Below are 17,263 nucleotides of genomic sequence, written 5' to 3' on the forward strand. Positions count from 1 at the left end.
TGGCTGCTCTTCCAGAGGATCCAGGTTCAATTCCCAGCACCCACATGACAGCTCACAACTGTCTATAGCTCCAGTTCCAGGAGATCCAATACCCTCTCTGGCCTCTGTGGGCACAAGGCATGTACATGGTGCACAGCCATACTTGCACACAAAATACTCCTACAAATAGTTATAATATTTTTTAAAAAAATTGTACACTTCTCTGGCTCAGTTTAAACTTTTTTATGTTCTTAACATTTGGGTTCGTCCCTCTGAGACCCAGATAAAGTCACCAAGCCTCCCTTTCCTCATGCTCTGCTCTCCTACAAAAAGGAATATTGGTACTTACACAATTCTGCACATTTTTTAAAGCATTCATGGATACGGGCTGGAGGGATGACTCAGCAGCTAAGAGCACTGGCTACTTTTCCAGAGGGTCCTGGTTTGACTTCCAGGACCCACGTGGTGGCTCACAGTAGTCTGTAATTGCTGTTCCAGGGGATCCGACGCCCTCTTCTGGTCTCCACAGGCACTGCACTCACATGGTGCACAGGTGAAACATACAACAAAATAAAAATAAATCATAAAAAATAAAGATAAAAAACCATGGGTTCCTTGAAACAAGTCCATGGAATCCTAGATCCTGCAAATTCAATCTTTTTTCTTTTATATAAAACATGTCCCATCTTTGTCTTATTGAATCATATTCTAAGTGCAATTTTTCCTTTCCCCAATGACTGGGTCGTTATGAGCAGCCACCGAACACAGCTAATGCAAGAAGTAATGGGATGGGGGAATGCCGTTCAAGGCAGTGAGACCCTGTCTCAAAAAAGAAAACAAAAGTTCCGGGAAAGCACCCACCAAGCTCTGATCTGGGGGGACTTGCTCAATCTGCCACCTGTGCTCCCCTGTCTCCGAGCTCAGGGATGTCCTTTCTTCTAATTCTGGTCCACTGGCAAACCAGAAAGACCAGCGAGTTATGTAAAACTATCTCTGATACTGAGTCCAGGGGTTCTTCCCTGCCTGAGGCCAGGGTGGCTATCAACAGTTAGCTCCAGTCTCCTCCAGTGTGTCCTTAAAATAGTGAAGCTAGATCATGAAGTCTTCAGAAACAAACTCTCTGCGTATCCTTTTCCATTTCTTAAAGATTTATTAACTTTAGCTTATGTGTATGAATGTTTTGCACCCTTCTAGTAAGCACACCATATGCATGCGGCAGCCACTTCTGTGGATACTGGGACTTGAACTCTGGTCGTCTGGAAGGGACGTGCTCTTAAAAAAAAAAATCTAAAAACTTTTATTGATTCCTTGTGGATTTCACATTATGCACTCCAATCCTACTTATCTCCTGTCTCTGAGAATCCGTCCCCTGACCTTAAAACGTTCCCTGCCAATTAAAGCCAAATTTAAAAGAAAAACCAAAAACCAAGCCAAACGAAGAAACAAACAAAAACCCCAAAACAACAACAACAGCATCAGCATCAGCAGCAGAACAGAAAAAAAAAAACTACAAAAAAAAAGAAGACTCTTGTCGTGGAAGCTTAGTGTGGCCCGCTGAGATAGTTTACCCGTTAGTCCATCTGTATTGTTCACCTGTTGTTGGTCTGGCTGGAGGCCTCTGGTCTCTGCTACACCACCCAATGGGCTCTCACTGGGGCTCCTCTTGGACATCCTGTTGTTGCCCTGCATCCTGGAGATCCTGCTGTTTTGGAGCTGTAGGTTCATCCCCTTCACATGCTCCAAAAGTTCATAGATTGGTGGATGTTGGGGTAGGCCAACTCATAGCCCTGGTTCTGGGCCTGGATGGTAGTAGCTGGGTTGGTCCGCCCACCAGCTTTCCCTCATCATCACTACCTAGGTGAGCTTTCCAGCTCTTCCTTGGCTAGCTCACCCAATGCAGCCTGCAGCAAGGAGGAGGCCAGTTCTCCTGCTCTCAGGTCCTCAGATCCGGGTTCCCTACACTCACATCACCAGGACCAGCTCTACTGTTTTGCCCAGGCTAGGTGCAGGGCCTTCTCTCCTGACTGCTGTGGGAAGTACTGGGGGGCGGGGGGTAGGGTTAGCTCTCCTGGTCTCATGCCCTCAGGGTTAGCTTACCTGCATCCAGACCATAGGGTCAGCTCTAGTGTGCTGCCCAGGTGAGGTGCACGCCTGTGGTGAGGGGTGGGGCCATCTTTCCTGAGTGCCCCATCTTTCTTGATTGTGGGAGTAAAGGCCTCCTCTGCGGAACAGGGCAAGCTCACCTGCCAGTGAGGGACAGGGCCAGCCATCCTAGGACCAGTGAGGGGAGGGGCTGGCTCAGCACACCATGGTTCCACAGGACCGTTTGCATGGTGACCCCCTGTGCAAAAACGGGCCATGGCCATCACCACAGACCCCAGCTGCAGCAGAATGATGGACCAGACATGGCCCTCAGCAGCAGCTTGGGCCAGATGCCACCAAGGCCCCAGTGGCTACACAGGCCACCCAGATCAACATGCTCTTAACCTCTGAGCCATCTCTCTAGCCCCATCCTCTATTTTAAACAGAAAGGGATTTAAGAGAAAATTAGCATTATATGGAGAGAACAGGTTATATTTAGGAATATATATGTATATGTATAAACATATTTGCATGCAATAACAATTAGTGGGGGGAAAAAAAGAAGCCATGAATTTGAAGGAGAGCAGGAAGGATTTAGAGGGGAGAAATGTTGTAATTATAATTAAAAAAAATTAGATCCTTATAAAACCACTGAAAAGTCCACAGATCCAGAAAACGTAATTAGGATCACTGTCACTGTCTATGGTCAAGGGGACAGGAAGTGAGTGCTGCCTGAGAGGCAGGAGGCAGGGAACAAGGCTCTGAAACTGGGGCAGAGCTGCTCCAGACAGCTGGCTGCACTAGAACGCTGCAGGAGATGGCCTCTGCCTCCTTCCTGCCCTGAATGACAGACCTCCACTCCAGAGTCCATGAAACTTCCAGAGTTTCCTCCCAGTGGTACGGCGGGCGAGGTAAGGAACAACGCTGTCGATGGGTGGAGCCAACATTGAACACACACATCATACATTAACATCAATTTCAGACGGATGAAAGCAAACTGCAAAAAGTCAAACGGTCTAGAAGAAACTGCGTGAATTTATAATCCTAGTGAAATTCTGAAGCCAAGAGAAAAGTTATAAATGTTTGCCTAACAACTGCAATGGCTATTCTCGGTTGTCAGCTCGACTATATCTGGAATTAACTAAAACCCAGAAATGGCTGGGCACACCTGTGAGGGATGTTTGTTTAATTAAGTCATTTGAAGTGGGAAGACCATTTCTAACCTGGATCTTTGAGCTGAGAAGACCCACCTTTAATCCAGATCATTTGAGCTGGGAAGACCCACCTCTAATCTGGGCCACACATTCTGCTGGCAGCCTTATAAGGACATGGAAGAAGGAGGCCTTATTCTTTGCCTGGCTGCTCTTGCCCTTGTTAACAAGTGCATTCCTTCACTGGCATCACAGCCTACTTCCTACAACCTGCTTCTTCAGGATTCTGGCGTATACTGAAGACCAGGGGAGCCGTTCAGCCCGTGGACTGAACAACTACTGGATAGCTAGACATTCCGATTATAGGCAGCCATTGCTGGATCAGTTGGGGGGTTGGGGGTGGGGTGGGGGAGAGAGAGAGATCTAGTCTATAAGTTCTGTAATTCCAGAGAACCCGGACTGCTGGGACGAAGCTCAGTGGTAGGGCACTTCCTTAACACTCGTGAGACCTGTGTTCAATCCCCAGCACCGGAAGCAAGCAGCACCGAAGGCAGTGACAACCACTAACAGTCTACGCACACACATGCTGGGCCACCAGCAGCAAATCTGCATTATGGAAACATTGATGCAAGTTGGCAGAGGTTCGCAACCAGATAGTGCAGCCCTACTTGTAAAAACAAAAGTCTGAACAGGAGCAATTCAAAGTCAGAATGCTCCACGGTCAAGCAGAGCTCTGAAATGATGCTCCCTTAGGTAACACACACACCTGCAGACCTATCTATATCACCAAGCCTCACACAGATAACACATTGTTTTTGAAAATCATGAGGTAGTGAACTGATGCAATTCCAGAGCCTGTATTACAGGCTCTTCTTTTTCTTCTTTCTGGCTCCAATTCAGAGTCAAAAAAGAAATAAAAACTCAGAAAAATTTGATAACTATGTATTTATTTTCTTAGAATGTTCATGATTATTTTTGGTTTCTAACTTAAGCAGACATGATCTCAAACATATAAAACTGTGTTCTTTAGAAGTATCTTGCAGGTAATATACACAGTGAAGTCATATTAATAACTGGAATTATTTTATACATAAAATTATGAATTTCAGTTTTAAGAAACTGCACTTATAAGAAATAATTCTATCATACAAACATTTACAGTTTTTACTTTTATAATCTCTTCATTCAAAGTTATTTTGCCCCAAACACTGTATTTCAGCATAAGTATCCAGTAGTAATTAGTATGTATACAGGTGGCTATTAAAACCACCCATAACTCTAACAGATTCTGCTTCAAAGGTGAAAACTTCCCGATTAGAAAGCATTTTAACGTCATATCTTGTACAAAGCAGCAACAGTATTTAAATTATTAGAAATGGCAAATCCAGTAATACATAAAGTCCCTTAAAAAGTATACTTGAAAAGCATATTACTCCATAAAATATTTACATTGTTTAAATTATGACACAACATCTTCTGTTTTAGGTGAACATATTAACAAAAACCTCTAAACAACAATAAAGAAGCTACTCTTCCTTAAGAAAGGAAACTTTATCCTTGGATTTATTCAGCATTTTTATATCATCCAGCAGCTTTCTGGGTGTTAAAATATGTGTAGAACCTGGTGGAAGAAATGATAAATTTTCAGAATTAAAACCTTCACATGCGCCGATGTTCGGTGCATTGAATACCACTTCCACAGCGTTTTATCACAGCCACATCACCCCTTGTCAGTAAGCACGCTCAGGAACTCTTGAGAAACTGCCCTTCCCTAACTAGCGTTGGCAGGTTTGTACTGTACACTGGTTTCTAGGAGAGATGCGGGAACTGCAGCAGTGGTCACTTGCCAGCAAAGCCCTGAGCAGCGATGGCACAGTCACTGGAGAAAATTCTAATCTACTTTACTATAGTGCGTCCGCACACGCATGCACACATGCATGCACACACGCATGCACACACACAGGCACATGCGTCCGCAGGAAGACTCTAGAGCGTGTTCTCTCCTGCCACCATGGCCTCTAGCCTGGAGGTGTCAGACTTGCTCAGCGAGCGTTTTCTACCCACTGAGCCATCTTGCTAGCCCGGCTGGTATTTTAAAACTCAGATCCACATAGGCCTCAGCAATGTTAGACCATATACATGAAAATAAATACTTCTGAAGTACAAAATGTATTAATATGTCACAAAAGCATGGAATGATTACAGCAAATATTATCAGAAGATGTAGTTTTAAAGGAGCAAGTTCAAGCCTCTAAAAATCAGAATATTTTAAAATAAAATTATCAGAATACTAACTAGGAAAAAAAACCCAGCAATTTTATAAAACATGTTTCATGATTAATTCTTTTTCTGCACACTGTAATATAGTCTTACATTTTCCCATGTATAATTTTGCCTTAAACATTTAAGAAACAGAAAAGATGAAAGTCTTACCAATAATAACCTCACAGGATTTATGTGCCTGAGAAACTTCATAAGCACAACGCATCTCAGAGTATGTAATTCCTCCAATTACAAAGATAATCAGCCTGGACCCATTTTTCCGGTCCAGCTCTAAATAGTTAGTTCTGGGTTTCTGGCGAGCACTAGAAAGTAAAAAATAAAGCAAACATGTTGTAAACATTCCTAAAGTCACACTGTATGTAGACTCAATCAAACTCCCCTTTGGAAGCAATTGTCTTGGTCTTAATGAAGGATGTAATCATGGTACAATTTCACCAGTTAGAGAAAGGCAGCACAGGCCACTTCAGATTTCAATTTGAATAAGTCACAGTTTAATTTGGGAGGATGAGACCGAAAACAAGAGTTCAAGGCTAGCCTAGGAGATGCATGGATGGAGATATATTAAAAAAAAAACCTTATTTCCAAAAACTAAAATAAAAACCACTCATTTAAAAATGTTTAAAATATTTTTAATTTTCATTTTGTGTGTATGGTGTTTTGTCTACATGTAAGTCTGTGCACCATGTGTATGCAGTGCCTATGGAGGCCAGAGAAGGGTGTTGGATCCTGTGGAACTGGAGTTACAGACAGTTGTGAGCCGCCATGTGGGTGCTGGGAATTGAACCTGGGTCCTCTGGAAGAGCAGCCAGTGCTCTTAACCTCTGAGCCATTCTTCCAGCCCCCTCTTTTATTTCATATGAAGACCTATTATCCCTGAAAAGTCTCTTTGCTGAAATTGTTAGGAAATCAGGGATGTAGTCTTGCAAGAGGGAGATCTAGAGACAAGAAGGGGAAGAGAAGAGGGGTGACTAGGACCTAGCATGGTACTAGGACAGCCACTGCTGGGGTTCCACAACAGGATGATAGCCAAAAACTGTCTGGACCCGGGTAAGGAGGACACCGGCAATGTCCATCACATCTGTCAGAATCCGAACAGGAACATCCAGGAAGTAAGGACTAAAACCCAGCCAACCCAGGGACGTGCTCTGTAGGCTCTGCAGGGAGACTCCAGAGCATCTGGGGAAAGAGGGGAAGGAAAGAGGGAGCCTGAGGCTGGCGTGTGAGAGGGTAGGCCTGAGTCCTCAGTGTGATCAAGGGTGGAAGGGACATGTCTGAAGGAACCACAGTGCCTGCCCAGACAACTGCTGATCGCTAAACTACACGGACAGAAACAACCACCAAGCCACGCAGAAAATAAGGAAAACTCAGAAGGCCTATGTGACACTACACACAAGAGAGAAAAAGTCTATACTTTAAGTGTACACAGACTATACCAGAAGGGGCTGGAGAAAGGCTCTCAGATATTACTTTTGCAGAAGACTTGAGTTGGTTCACAACTGCCTGTGACTCCACCTCCAGGGTATCTGGAATCTCTGGGCTATGTGGACACTTGCACACACCTGCATACATTTCCCCCAATATACATATAATTAAAAATCAATCTTTAAAAACTCACCACGGAAAACAACTCAAGAGTTGTTCTACTATGTTATCTAAAAGGTTCATTTTCAATAAAACGTAGCAGATATACAAAGAAACAATGTGGTCAGGACTTTGGCAGGAAGTGAGTTTAGTAAAAGTAGAGGTTGAACTGAGCGAATCCTTCACAGCAGGTTACATGTGTATCCTATCTCTATCTATCTGAATGTAAGGTTTTCAAAATGTCAACTGACCAATGCAGCCCCAGCAGAAGTGATAAGCGAGCTGACGGTGACTTAGTGGTTATGTGCTTGTCTAGCCGTAGGTTTCACCTTCAGCACCACAGACTGACCTAACAAAAGTCAGAAGTGGAAACTACCGAGAACGGATGGACAACGCAGACGACCTGCCGCACAATGAGATCTAGTCAGCACATGCACTGAGAGCAGCCGTGACACTCGAAGGCACGAGAGGCGGACAGGCATGAGACAACCGACGGAGAAAGACAGGAGAGCAGAGCTCCAGAGACCCCAGGACAACGGCAATTGTCAGAATTCTGGACAGAGAAAGGGACCAGGAAACAACAAAACACCTCAAAAACACAACACTAAAAGCCCCAAATTTGATGAAGAGGAAAGAAACATAACAAACCCCCAGACAGAATAAACAAGCGAGAACTACGTGCCAACATGTGCCAACGTGACAAGCCACTGGTAGAAGCCGAATTTCACGGGTCACGAGACGGCTCCTTCGGTAGAGGGGCTGGCGTGCTGCCAAGCTGAGGGCCTGCGTTCAATTTTCAGGACCCACATGGTGGGGGGAGAGAACTGTCTCCCGTAAGTTGTCTTCTGACCTCTGCATGTGCTGTGCCGTTTGTACATCCACACACAGAATTAGAACACAAACAAAACCCTACAAAGCAGTTTAGTGCACTACACAGGGCAGAAATATAGTTAGGAAAAAGTATAGACATATGGGTAGATGGTTAAACCCAGACAGATAAGAAAAACAGAATAACCAGAGCACCAAGAGAAGGGAGGTAGGAAGGGAGCTATGCTATATAAGGACACAGATGTGTGGGGAGGTGACAGATTTATGAAAGGATTCTGTATTATAAACTAGGCTTTCCTGACTTCATTTAACTAGGTTGTAGCTGAAGAAAAACTACCTTTTATGCTACCATACGCTTCAAAGAGAACAGTGTGCAGCATTTTCAATACTGGTCTGTAGTATCCTAGCACAAACATTTTAGTGACTTTTGTTTATAGGTTTACCTCACAGCTCCAGAGCCATTCCACACTGCTGGGCACCGAGAACAATATGGCCATTCTTTGGAATCTAATCTATTATCGATGGCATCCTAGGAAAGAAAACCATTAACATCATCAAGAAGATGTAGTATCAGAAATTGGTTTTGCACACAGCTCTATGAACACTAAAGATGCAGAGCCCTTCTTTACACCATACATCTCACTTGCAGTAAAAATCAACAGCGATGGCTCAGTGCTCAAGTGCTCTCCTGGAAGACTGAGATCCAGTCCCCAGCACCCACAGCAGACAGCTCACACTGTCTGGAACTCTAGCTCCAGGGGGTCCAATGCATCTGCCTTCCATGGACACCTGCACTCGGGTGCACAAATCCACACATGTACACACATAATTAAAACAAAAAATCAATAGGCTAATGTATTCACATACTAAACATGTATTTCAGAGCTGCCTTACTGGAGGGTTCTGCAATGGTATGAGACTCTTTCAGCTCTTGGGATGCTCGAGGTTTGTAAATGGCACCCAGGCCACCGTCCTCCACAGCAGTGCCTCTGAAACAGAAGGCACATCTAACCCTGAGACACTGAAGACAGTCCAATGACTGTGCAGTGTTTTCCTGCTCACTGGAGTTTTAAAAAGCTCCACCTTTCTCAGTGCTACATTTTATGACATACTCATGTATGTGCTTATATTATATAAGCAGATTATGAATGTTTATTAATACAACAATATACATTTGGTCAACCAACAAGTTCATGCTCATATTTTAAAATTTATTATGGTTACATTTTTTATTAGTCAATGCAATTTGCTTTATAGATGATGCACAAAGATACTGAAAAGTGGACACAGGAAGGTAAAGCAATTCAAGAGGAAGAAATGATGTTTTAAGTTAGGAGGAATCTTAACTTAAGACAGCCACAGATCGAGTGTGCAGTTTCTGGATTTAGCATGCAAACCCTTGTTAAAGAGTTTGAACAAGTTTATCTTCATTTAAAAAATAACCAGTTAAGAAAAACTACTAGGAGGTGGGAATGGGGGGTAGGCTGGGGGTAAGGGTAAGGGGTGGGAGGGGGGAGAATAGGGGAACCCGTGGCTGATATGTAGAACTGAATGGTATTGTAAAATAAAATAAAAAAAATAAAAAATAAAAAAAAAGGAGACGGGGAAAAAAAAAAGGAAAAACTACTTTGGCATAATCATTGTTGGGGTGGGAGGCAACTTACATTGTAGAAGACTGTGTTCATGCATTTACAAATGATGGAAAATTAGTTTTGAAAAGCAGAGTAATAGTAAAAGCATTAGCACTGAAAGGAAAGTAGAAATTAGAGCTATAATTAGTCAAAGGAAAGCTGGGAAAATGTTTTTTATTGAGCTCCTAAGGCAATTTTAAAATAAGTTTATAATTCCTATATTTAATGCTATTTTCTAAGAGCAAACAGTACTAAAAGCATATTCACCTGACTACTTTAACAACAAACTATAGTGGAGTGTACAGTTTATCACATACTTTTCAGTTTTTTGTTTTTGTTTTTCTGAGACAGGGTTTCTCTGTGCAGCCCTGGCTGTCCTAGAACTCACTCTGTAGCCCAGGCTGGCCTTGAACTCACAGATCCACCTGCCTCTTCCTCCTGAGTGCTGGGATTAAAGGCGTGCAGTCCAACTGCCTGGGTTTTTACTAAGATATATATATATATCATTGTGTTCAACTGTCATTCAAATTAATTTATGTTACATCGTTATTTAAAAGAATAGAAATGCTTTCCATGAAGCATGTGTGTCCTCATTTTTATTTATTTATTTGGTGAATTTTTCTGAGGTCCTTAAGACTTCAAAAGCTTCTCTGCCTATAACATTTCCCAAGATAAAGCTTTCTTTTGTGACCCGTCCGAGCACTCCAGAAACTCCTGCATGTGAGCTCTGCTTACAATGACAGGTAACAAAGAGGAAGGAGTAGCCACAGACGGCGCTCAGGGTCAGCGGAAGGCTGGCGTTTTACCTCCATGATGTCCTTGATAAAGGGTGTCCACCGGGAGAGCTGGAAGGTCTCTTCTGCAGAGCGGTCTTTTCTCACCGGCTTGGCTTGTTGGGACTAACAGAATGAAAGAGACAAACCATTTCATTAATATAACTTACAAAAATACAACTTACTGACTACTTAAAAAAAAAAAAGAAAAAGAAATCAGAGCAGGTTGGCACATGCTGGGTCACTGAATAGTGTTTGCACTTTAGCAGTCAATTTGTAAGAGTATCATACGGTGTTAATTTACATAAGAGTATTATATAACTTGGGAAAGAGTGGGGTTCTAAATAGAGTTCTTTCGGATTTTACTCCGAGCCTTACTTTATTTGATTATTCATTATTTCTTTCTTTATAGTACTGGGGATTGAACCAAGGACCTCAAACATACTAGGGAGTGCTATACCATCAAGGTTTATGCCCGACCTGAGCCTAAATTATGTTCAGAGAATGTAATTTCTTTCTGTTCTGTATAAATGATAGGATGTAAAATTCAACCACTGGTACAAATGAATCGATAAAGAGAAAAGTATAAGTAGCAAATTATAACAGAAGCTGAAAATACAAATTCACTAGAAAATATTAATTCAGATTACCCGTGAAAACAAAACATCAGGGGTGGGTACGTGGCTCAGGTGGTAAGAGCGCTTGCCCAGTAATTCCCAGCAGCACGCGCACTGGGTGTGATAGCGCAGAACTGTAACCCATCACTTGAAAGGTAGAGACAGGAGTTTAAGGTTAGCCTTGGCTACAGAGTAAGTTTGTGGCCAGCCTGGACTCCATGAGACCTTGTCTCAGAAAATGAAAACAAAAACCCCAATTGCTTACTTAATAATCAAATTCTGTAAGATGACATCAAGAATGTCTATAAGATTCCCATAAACAAAAGTAGTTAATTCAAGAACCTCAGGATGCAACGGCAGTGTGTCTGACTCCAGAAGTAGTTAAAGCATGCAAATACCACGGACGGACATACACACAGAGACACAGACACACACAGACACACACAGACACGCATGCACGCACGCTCCTTACTGGGGGAACAATGGGAACACCAAGGTGACTCCAATTACGAATCATGTCACTATCATCTTCTATCTTTACATTGTGGATCAGTCTGTCCAAATTTTCTTCCGTGGTTCCTTAAGGAAGTAAAAAGCAGGAGTGCACGGTCAGATAACTGCTGCTCTATTCTAGGTTTGAAGTAACAATACAAGGACTAAAGCTTCAAGAGCAAACTGATCTCCCCTGGTCGTCTCTCTGCTTCCTGTTTTCCTCTGTTCACCTTAACTTGCACCTACTTTTGGCTTCTCTAAGACTCCCTTACGGTGAGTACCAAGCTATCTGTTAAAATGTGACTTGGGGGCCGGGGGACGGCTCAGTGGGTAAAGGTGCTTGCTGCTAAGACGGACAACCTGGGTTTGCTCCCTGGAACCACATGGTGGAAGGGAAAAGAGAACCTCAAAATGCACCCAAACTGCAAGACCACAGAGTAGCTACTATGTGGGGACTGGTCAACGTTGGCGAGAGCAGAAACCTAGATATAAAATGACCTCTAGTCACAGGCCGTGACATGTACGATCCCCACCACACACATATAAATAACATGCAATAACTCACTGTAAAAGGAACCTGAGTGATTAGAGTTACCACGTGACTACATTCACAGACCCGGGAGGCTTTCCAGTACCGTTGATCCCGAAGATGTAGAGCAGGACGGCTCGGATTTTGTCGCAGTTGTCGTGGTTCTTGTTGAGCAGCACCGGGAGGAGCACCAGCATGGAGTCCTTCACCCGCTGCCCTTCCGCATCTGTCCCTAGGGCCAGGTCCTTAACGACAGCAGATGCAGACAGTGCTCTGCAACCCCATTTCCTTCTCTCTTAAAAAGTGTCTGTTAGCAAACTCAAATTCTGGTGGAGCACTGATGGCATTTCACAGGAAATGTGAATGTTAGCTGTCACTATTCATTGTACAAAATACAAAAGGTCACAGAGCAAGTCAGAGGGAAAGAAAAATCACAAAACCCGAGCCAGCCTCGGTGACAGCCACTACAAATGAGGGTGCGTGCACCTCTGATGTGCTCAATCTGAGTCAGAGTGTGCTCTGGGTGCAAAACAATGGATTTCTGAATACTTGTGAAAAACAAAATATCCCATTAACAGTTTTTTTTTAAAGATATATTTATTTATTCATTTATTATGTATACAGTATACTGCCAGCATGTATGCCTGCAGGCCAGAAGAGGGCACCAGATCTAATTACAGATGGTTGTGAGCTACCATGTGGTTGCTGGGAACTGAATTCGGGACCTCAGGAAGAGCAGTCAGTGCTCTTAACCGCTGAGCCATCTCTCCAGCCCAACAGTTTGTATATTAACTAAATGTTGAAACAACAGTGTGAACATCTTGGGTTTGGTCAAATGTATTACCAAAATTAGTAGCACTTATCTTTGTAATGTGGCTACCAGAATCGTTAATAGCACATGCAACTTTCCTTCAATGTCTGTTCATGTGAAACTCTAAACAGCTTAGGACTCGTATATATAAATCTCCAAACAAAAACCTGCTGTGTCGAGTCCTGCAGGCTAGTGCGCTTACACTGTACCCCTGAGAAAGCCTTGAAGAGGTGCTTCAATAATTCAAAGCACTCCACAACCCAAACTGCAAGACCACAGAGCAGGAGGGCCGAGTTGTTGATGTCGGTGGGTCTATAGTTTGGATCTGAAATGACCCCCGAAGGCCATGTGATAAGGTTTTGTCCCAGTAGGAGCAGAGGAGGTCTTCAGGCCTTGGGGCTGTGCCTCTGTAAGGACAGTGGGACTGCTGTCCTTTCCTGTTTGTCTCTTGGCTGCCATCTAAGGACACCCCTGCTGTGAGGTGCCACATGCCTAAAAGCAGTGAAGCTAACTGACCAGAAAACTGTCAATCTCAAGTATTCTCAACCAGGTGTGCCCCCGCACCAAAACCAAACACAACCCACCACAACCGTGAGCCCAAACAAGCCTTTTCTCACTAGAAGTCTCCCGTGTCAGGTGTGTGTGAGGAGGAAGCAGGGACCAGGCAGCCAGTATCACCCAGGTTAGTCCCCTTCCAAGAGTCTGTGGAGCTGAACCACTGTACTGAGCCTGCAGTTACATGCCAGCTTACAGAGTCGCTCTGGAAAGGCACTGCATAAGTGGGGGTTTCTGGCTCGGTACATACCTGCTCAGTTTTGCAGAGCTTCTCAATATTCAGTTTAAACTTATTCATGCAATCTTCAGCTAAGTTAAGATGGACAACTTGCTGAAAAACAGAGGAAAGTGATTATATGTAACATTTTAATTACTTTTTGTGTAACTAATGATATTAAACTTTTTTTAAAAATTATGTCTATGGGTGTTTTGCCTGCTTGTATGTCTATGTGCCAGCTGTGTGTGAGGCTGGTGCCCAGAGGCCAGAAGAGGGCATCAGATCCTGTGGAACTGGAGTTACAAATGACTGTCAGCTACCAGGTGGGCACTGGGATCTGAACCTGGACCCTCTGGAAGAGCAGCCAGAGCTCTTAACTGCTGAGCCTTCTCTCCAGCCCCCAAATTAAAGTTTTAAGATGGTATGGGTTTAAATGCAAGAAAGAAACATGCAAGAAAGACAACCAGCTCAAGAAAGGAAGTGAGAATCACTGTAATTCATGGATAGTCAACAGACATAGAGAACAGAACTCAGTGCTGAGTCTGTGTGGAGTCTGAAGAGCATTGAAAACTGAATAAGGAAGAGTCAATGCCTAAAACCAACAACAAAAGGTTTCTTTTCTATTACTGCTTCTTAACTGGGGTACGGCATTATAAAATGTGAAAAGTCAGCTGTTGCTAGCACAGGCTGGGCTAGGCACGGCGGTGGCTCACACCTACAGTACCAGCAATCTCAGGGATGAGGTCAGAGGATTGCCACAAGTCTGCCACAAGCATGGGTTACAGTGAGTTCCAGTTCAGTGTGAACTAGAATGAGACTTATCTCAGCCTACCAAAGATGGATGGACTGATGGATAAGTGGACAGATGGACGGAAGGAGGGAGGAAGGGATGGAAGGAAAAGAATGGAAAGAAAGTGAGTTTATCTGGATGTAGATGATTTTAAATCTCATCTGTAACCATTAATTTAAGGAAATGTATGGGTTGGTATCCAGCACTGAAAACAAACAGAACAGCCACTAGATAATCTCACACTGAATTTTTCTATGAGGCTGAGAAATACTAAAATTATTCTGTTTAGCTGTTTAAGACAAACTTTTAAAAAAGGTTTAAACAATGCAAATGATATCGACAGAAAAGTCAGTGGCTAGTTTGGTTATTTGGGCATTTCTCAGATCTACAGTAAAGGTTGGGAGGACAACGACCAGCAACTAACTATTCCAGGGACGCTGATGCGCCCGACCCAGGAGCAGACAGTCAAGGGCAGAGCGTCTCACACAGGCCATTGCTCACCTTCGTCATCTGTTTTCGGAAGTGGGGCATCTTCTTCATCAGCTGGGTAAGAGCACTAAGTGACGTCTAGGAAAAACAAACAAACAAACAAACAAACACAACAAAAACTTAAGCAAATCCATGATTCAGTTATTTCACATTACAGCTTCCAATCCAGAACTTTTAAGTATTAATAAACTCAGCTAATTTAATAAACGAGCTAAATTTTAAAAGCACTTTGGGGGGCTTCTGACTCTATCACAGTAAAGCAACTGATATGGGCTACTCTTCTCTGGGGACAGAGGAAACAGTACCTTCTGGGCAATGGAGGGAGATGGGGGAAGCAGGGCAGCTGGTCACTGTGCTCAGCCTGCCTGTCCCCCGGGATGTTTATTTCAGGGTTGCCGAGGTAGGGTCCAGGAGCTGAGAGTCATAGAGAGAGGAATCAGCCAGAATACAAGATAAACATGAGTGCAGTGGCTGTCCTGACTCCCTGTACTCACAGGCCTGGAGGAAAACACTAACCAGGTAGTTCAGTGGATAGAGATTTCAGAAGAGTCTCAGTGCTAAGGACATGGTAACATTCTCTGATTCAGACAAAACAAAAAGATTTAAGCAAACACTCCAGACATCCAGATCACATCTTAAATAACCAAAATCAAAAACAAAAGAAAGAGGAAAAAAGCCATTCCAAATCCCCTACGATTTAACTAATGTTGAGAAGGAAATAACTCTAAATAGACACAGTAGGAGAGAAGTTAAAAATTAATACTCTAAATGTTCAATTCAAGGGCCTACAAAACAATTAAATCAAACAAAATGGAAGGACATTAAGACTGTACAAGTAAACTAAATCTAAAACTAGCCTACAACAGAGCCAGCAAGATGGCCCAGCAGGGGAACTGCTGGCCACGAAGGCTTGGTGATCTGTGTTGTCCCCAGGACCCGCACGAAGCCAGAAGGAGAGAAGGGACTTGACTACACTGTCTTCTGCCCTCTCCATGTCCACCACGGCACTCATGCACCACACATGCATCATACACACAATAACAGACAGAAAAATCAACCAAGCCAAAAGCATATATATTTGCAGTATTGGGGCTTGAATCCAGGCAATCATTCATGTTAGACAGGCATTTGACCACTAAGCTATAACCATGGCTCTTTGAAATAGTAAGAATATTAAATGTAGGAGCATTAAAAATCATGAGAAAAACAAATTAATAATATCAAGATTAATAAACAGAACATTAGTATACATTCTATTCACGCTGAAAGGCTAAGAAAATAGTTCAAAAGCTAAGCATAGTAGACAAATTCTTGAAAAGCACAGTCTCTCAAAATGACACAAGAAATAAAATCTGGTAAAGGCACACATGCACAGCATGTATATGCTATATATATACATTCATAGCATATAAATAAATAAGTATATACATATATATTCATGCTAAAGAACTTACATGAATTATAACTAAAGACCTTTGGGAAGGATACTCTATCTCAATGGTGAATTCAAATCACAATAGAACAATTAAGTTACACAAATATTTTCAGGATAAAATGAGAGAATCATAACTCATTTTATAAGATTAACATAATTTTTATACAACAACTGGATAAGAACGTCATGAAGAGTCATGTTACAGGAAGTATTCCCGTAGATAGCAAACAAGTGCTCAGTACTGGAACCCATGAGTACTCAGGATACGGCATCATAACCAAGTGGAGTTCATCTCAGAGAGACAGCTGGTTAGCGCTAGACAAATAGTGACTGTGATTCATCACATGGACAGAGTAACAGAGAAAGAAGCCAGCTGTGGTGGCGCACATCTTTAATCCCAGCACTCGGGACGCAAAGGAAGTGGATCTCTGTGAGTTCAAGTCTAGCCTGGTCTACAGATTCAATAACAGGATAGCCAGGGCTATTCTGAGAAACCCTATCTAAAAAATAAATAAAATAAAATAAAATAAAATAAAAAATCTAATCTTTAAAGTAAGTATTAGTATTAAAAAAATAAGTTAAGATCATGAGATCCACAGTAAAAATTTACAAACACCTATATATTTTTTTTAAATAATTTTTTAAAAAGATTTATTTATTTATTATGTATACAGTGTTCTGCCTGCATGTATCCCTGTAGGCCAGAAGAAGGAGCCAGAATCTCATTACAGATGGTTGTGAGCAGCCATGTGGTTGCTGGGAATTGAACTCAGGACCTCTGGAAGAACAGCCAGTGCTCTTAACCTCTGAGCCATCTCTCCAGCCCCCTATATTTTATATGCTAACGAAATAGAATTTTCAAACTAATGCTATTTATAATAACAGCAAAAAGAAAACGTGCACTGGCATCAGACTGAGAACAACATGGAAATGTGTACATGTAAGAAAAAACAAGCTGGTACACAGTAAGGTCTGTGCACTACAGACTGTACTTCAATACTAAAAGCCTCACCTATCTGG

General features: G+C 42.7%; 1 protein-coding gene across 2 annotated transcripts in view; it reads right to left on the reverse strand.

Moving 5' to 3' along the window:
- Window positions 1–4,142: 4,142 nt before the first annotated feature.
- Stxbp3 (syntaxin binding protein 3) overlaps window positions 4,143–17,263 on the reverse strand; it is a 48,499-nt gene continuing 35,378 nt past the window's right edge. Inside the window, exons 12-19 of one of the 2 annotated variants that reach the window (XM_028879343.2) lie at window positions 14,821–14,886; window positions 13,563–13,643; window positions 12,053–12,191; window positions 11,398–11,504; window positions 10,342–10,434; window positions 8,348–8,433; window positions 5,646–5,797; window positions 4,143–4,833 (exon numbers count right to left, since the gene is read on the reverse strand). In XM_028879343.2, the coding sequence (XP_028735176.1) occupies window positions 4,739–4,833; window positions 5,646–5,797; window positions 8,348–8,433; window positions 10,342–10,434; window positions 11,398–11,504; window positions 12,053–12,191; window positions 13,563–13,643; window positions 14,821–14,886 (819 nt within the window). In that variant the 3' untranslated portion in view covers window positions 4,143–4,738. Of the gene's footprint in view, window positions 4,834–5,645; window positions 5,798–8,347; window positions 8,434–9,536; window positions 9,650–10,341; window positions 10,435–11,397; window positions 11,505–12,052; window positions 12,192–13,562; window positions 13,644–14,820; window positions 14,887–17,263 lie in introns of those variants that run through there. The other variant, XM_037207011.1, reaches the window with a different exon arrangement.

This window comes from Peromyscus leucopus, chromosome 6 (genome assembly GCF_004664715.2).
Source record: "Peromyscus leucopus breed LL Stock chromosome 6, UCI_PerLeu_2.1, whole genome shotgun sequence".
Taxonomy (NCBI): Eukaryota; Metazoa; Chordata; class Mammalia; order Rodentia; family Cricetidae; genus Peromyscus; species Peromyscus leucopus.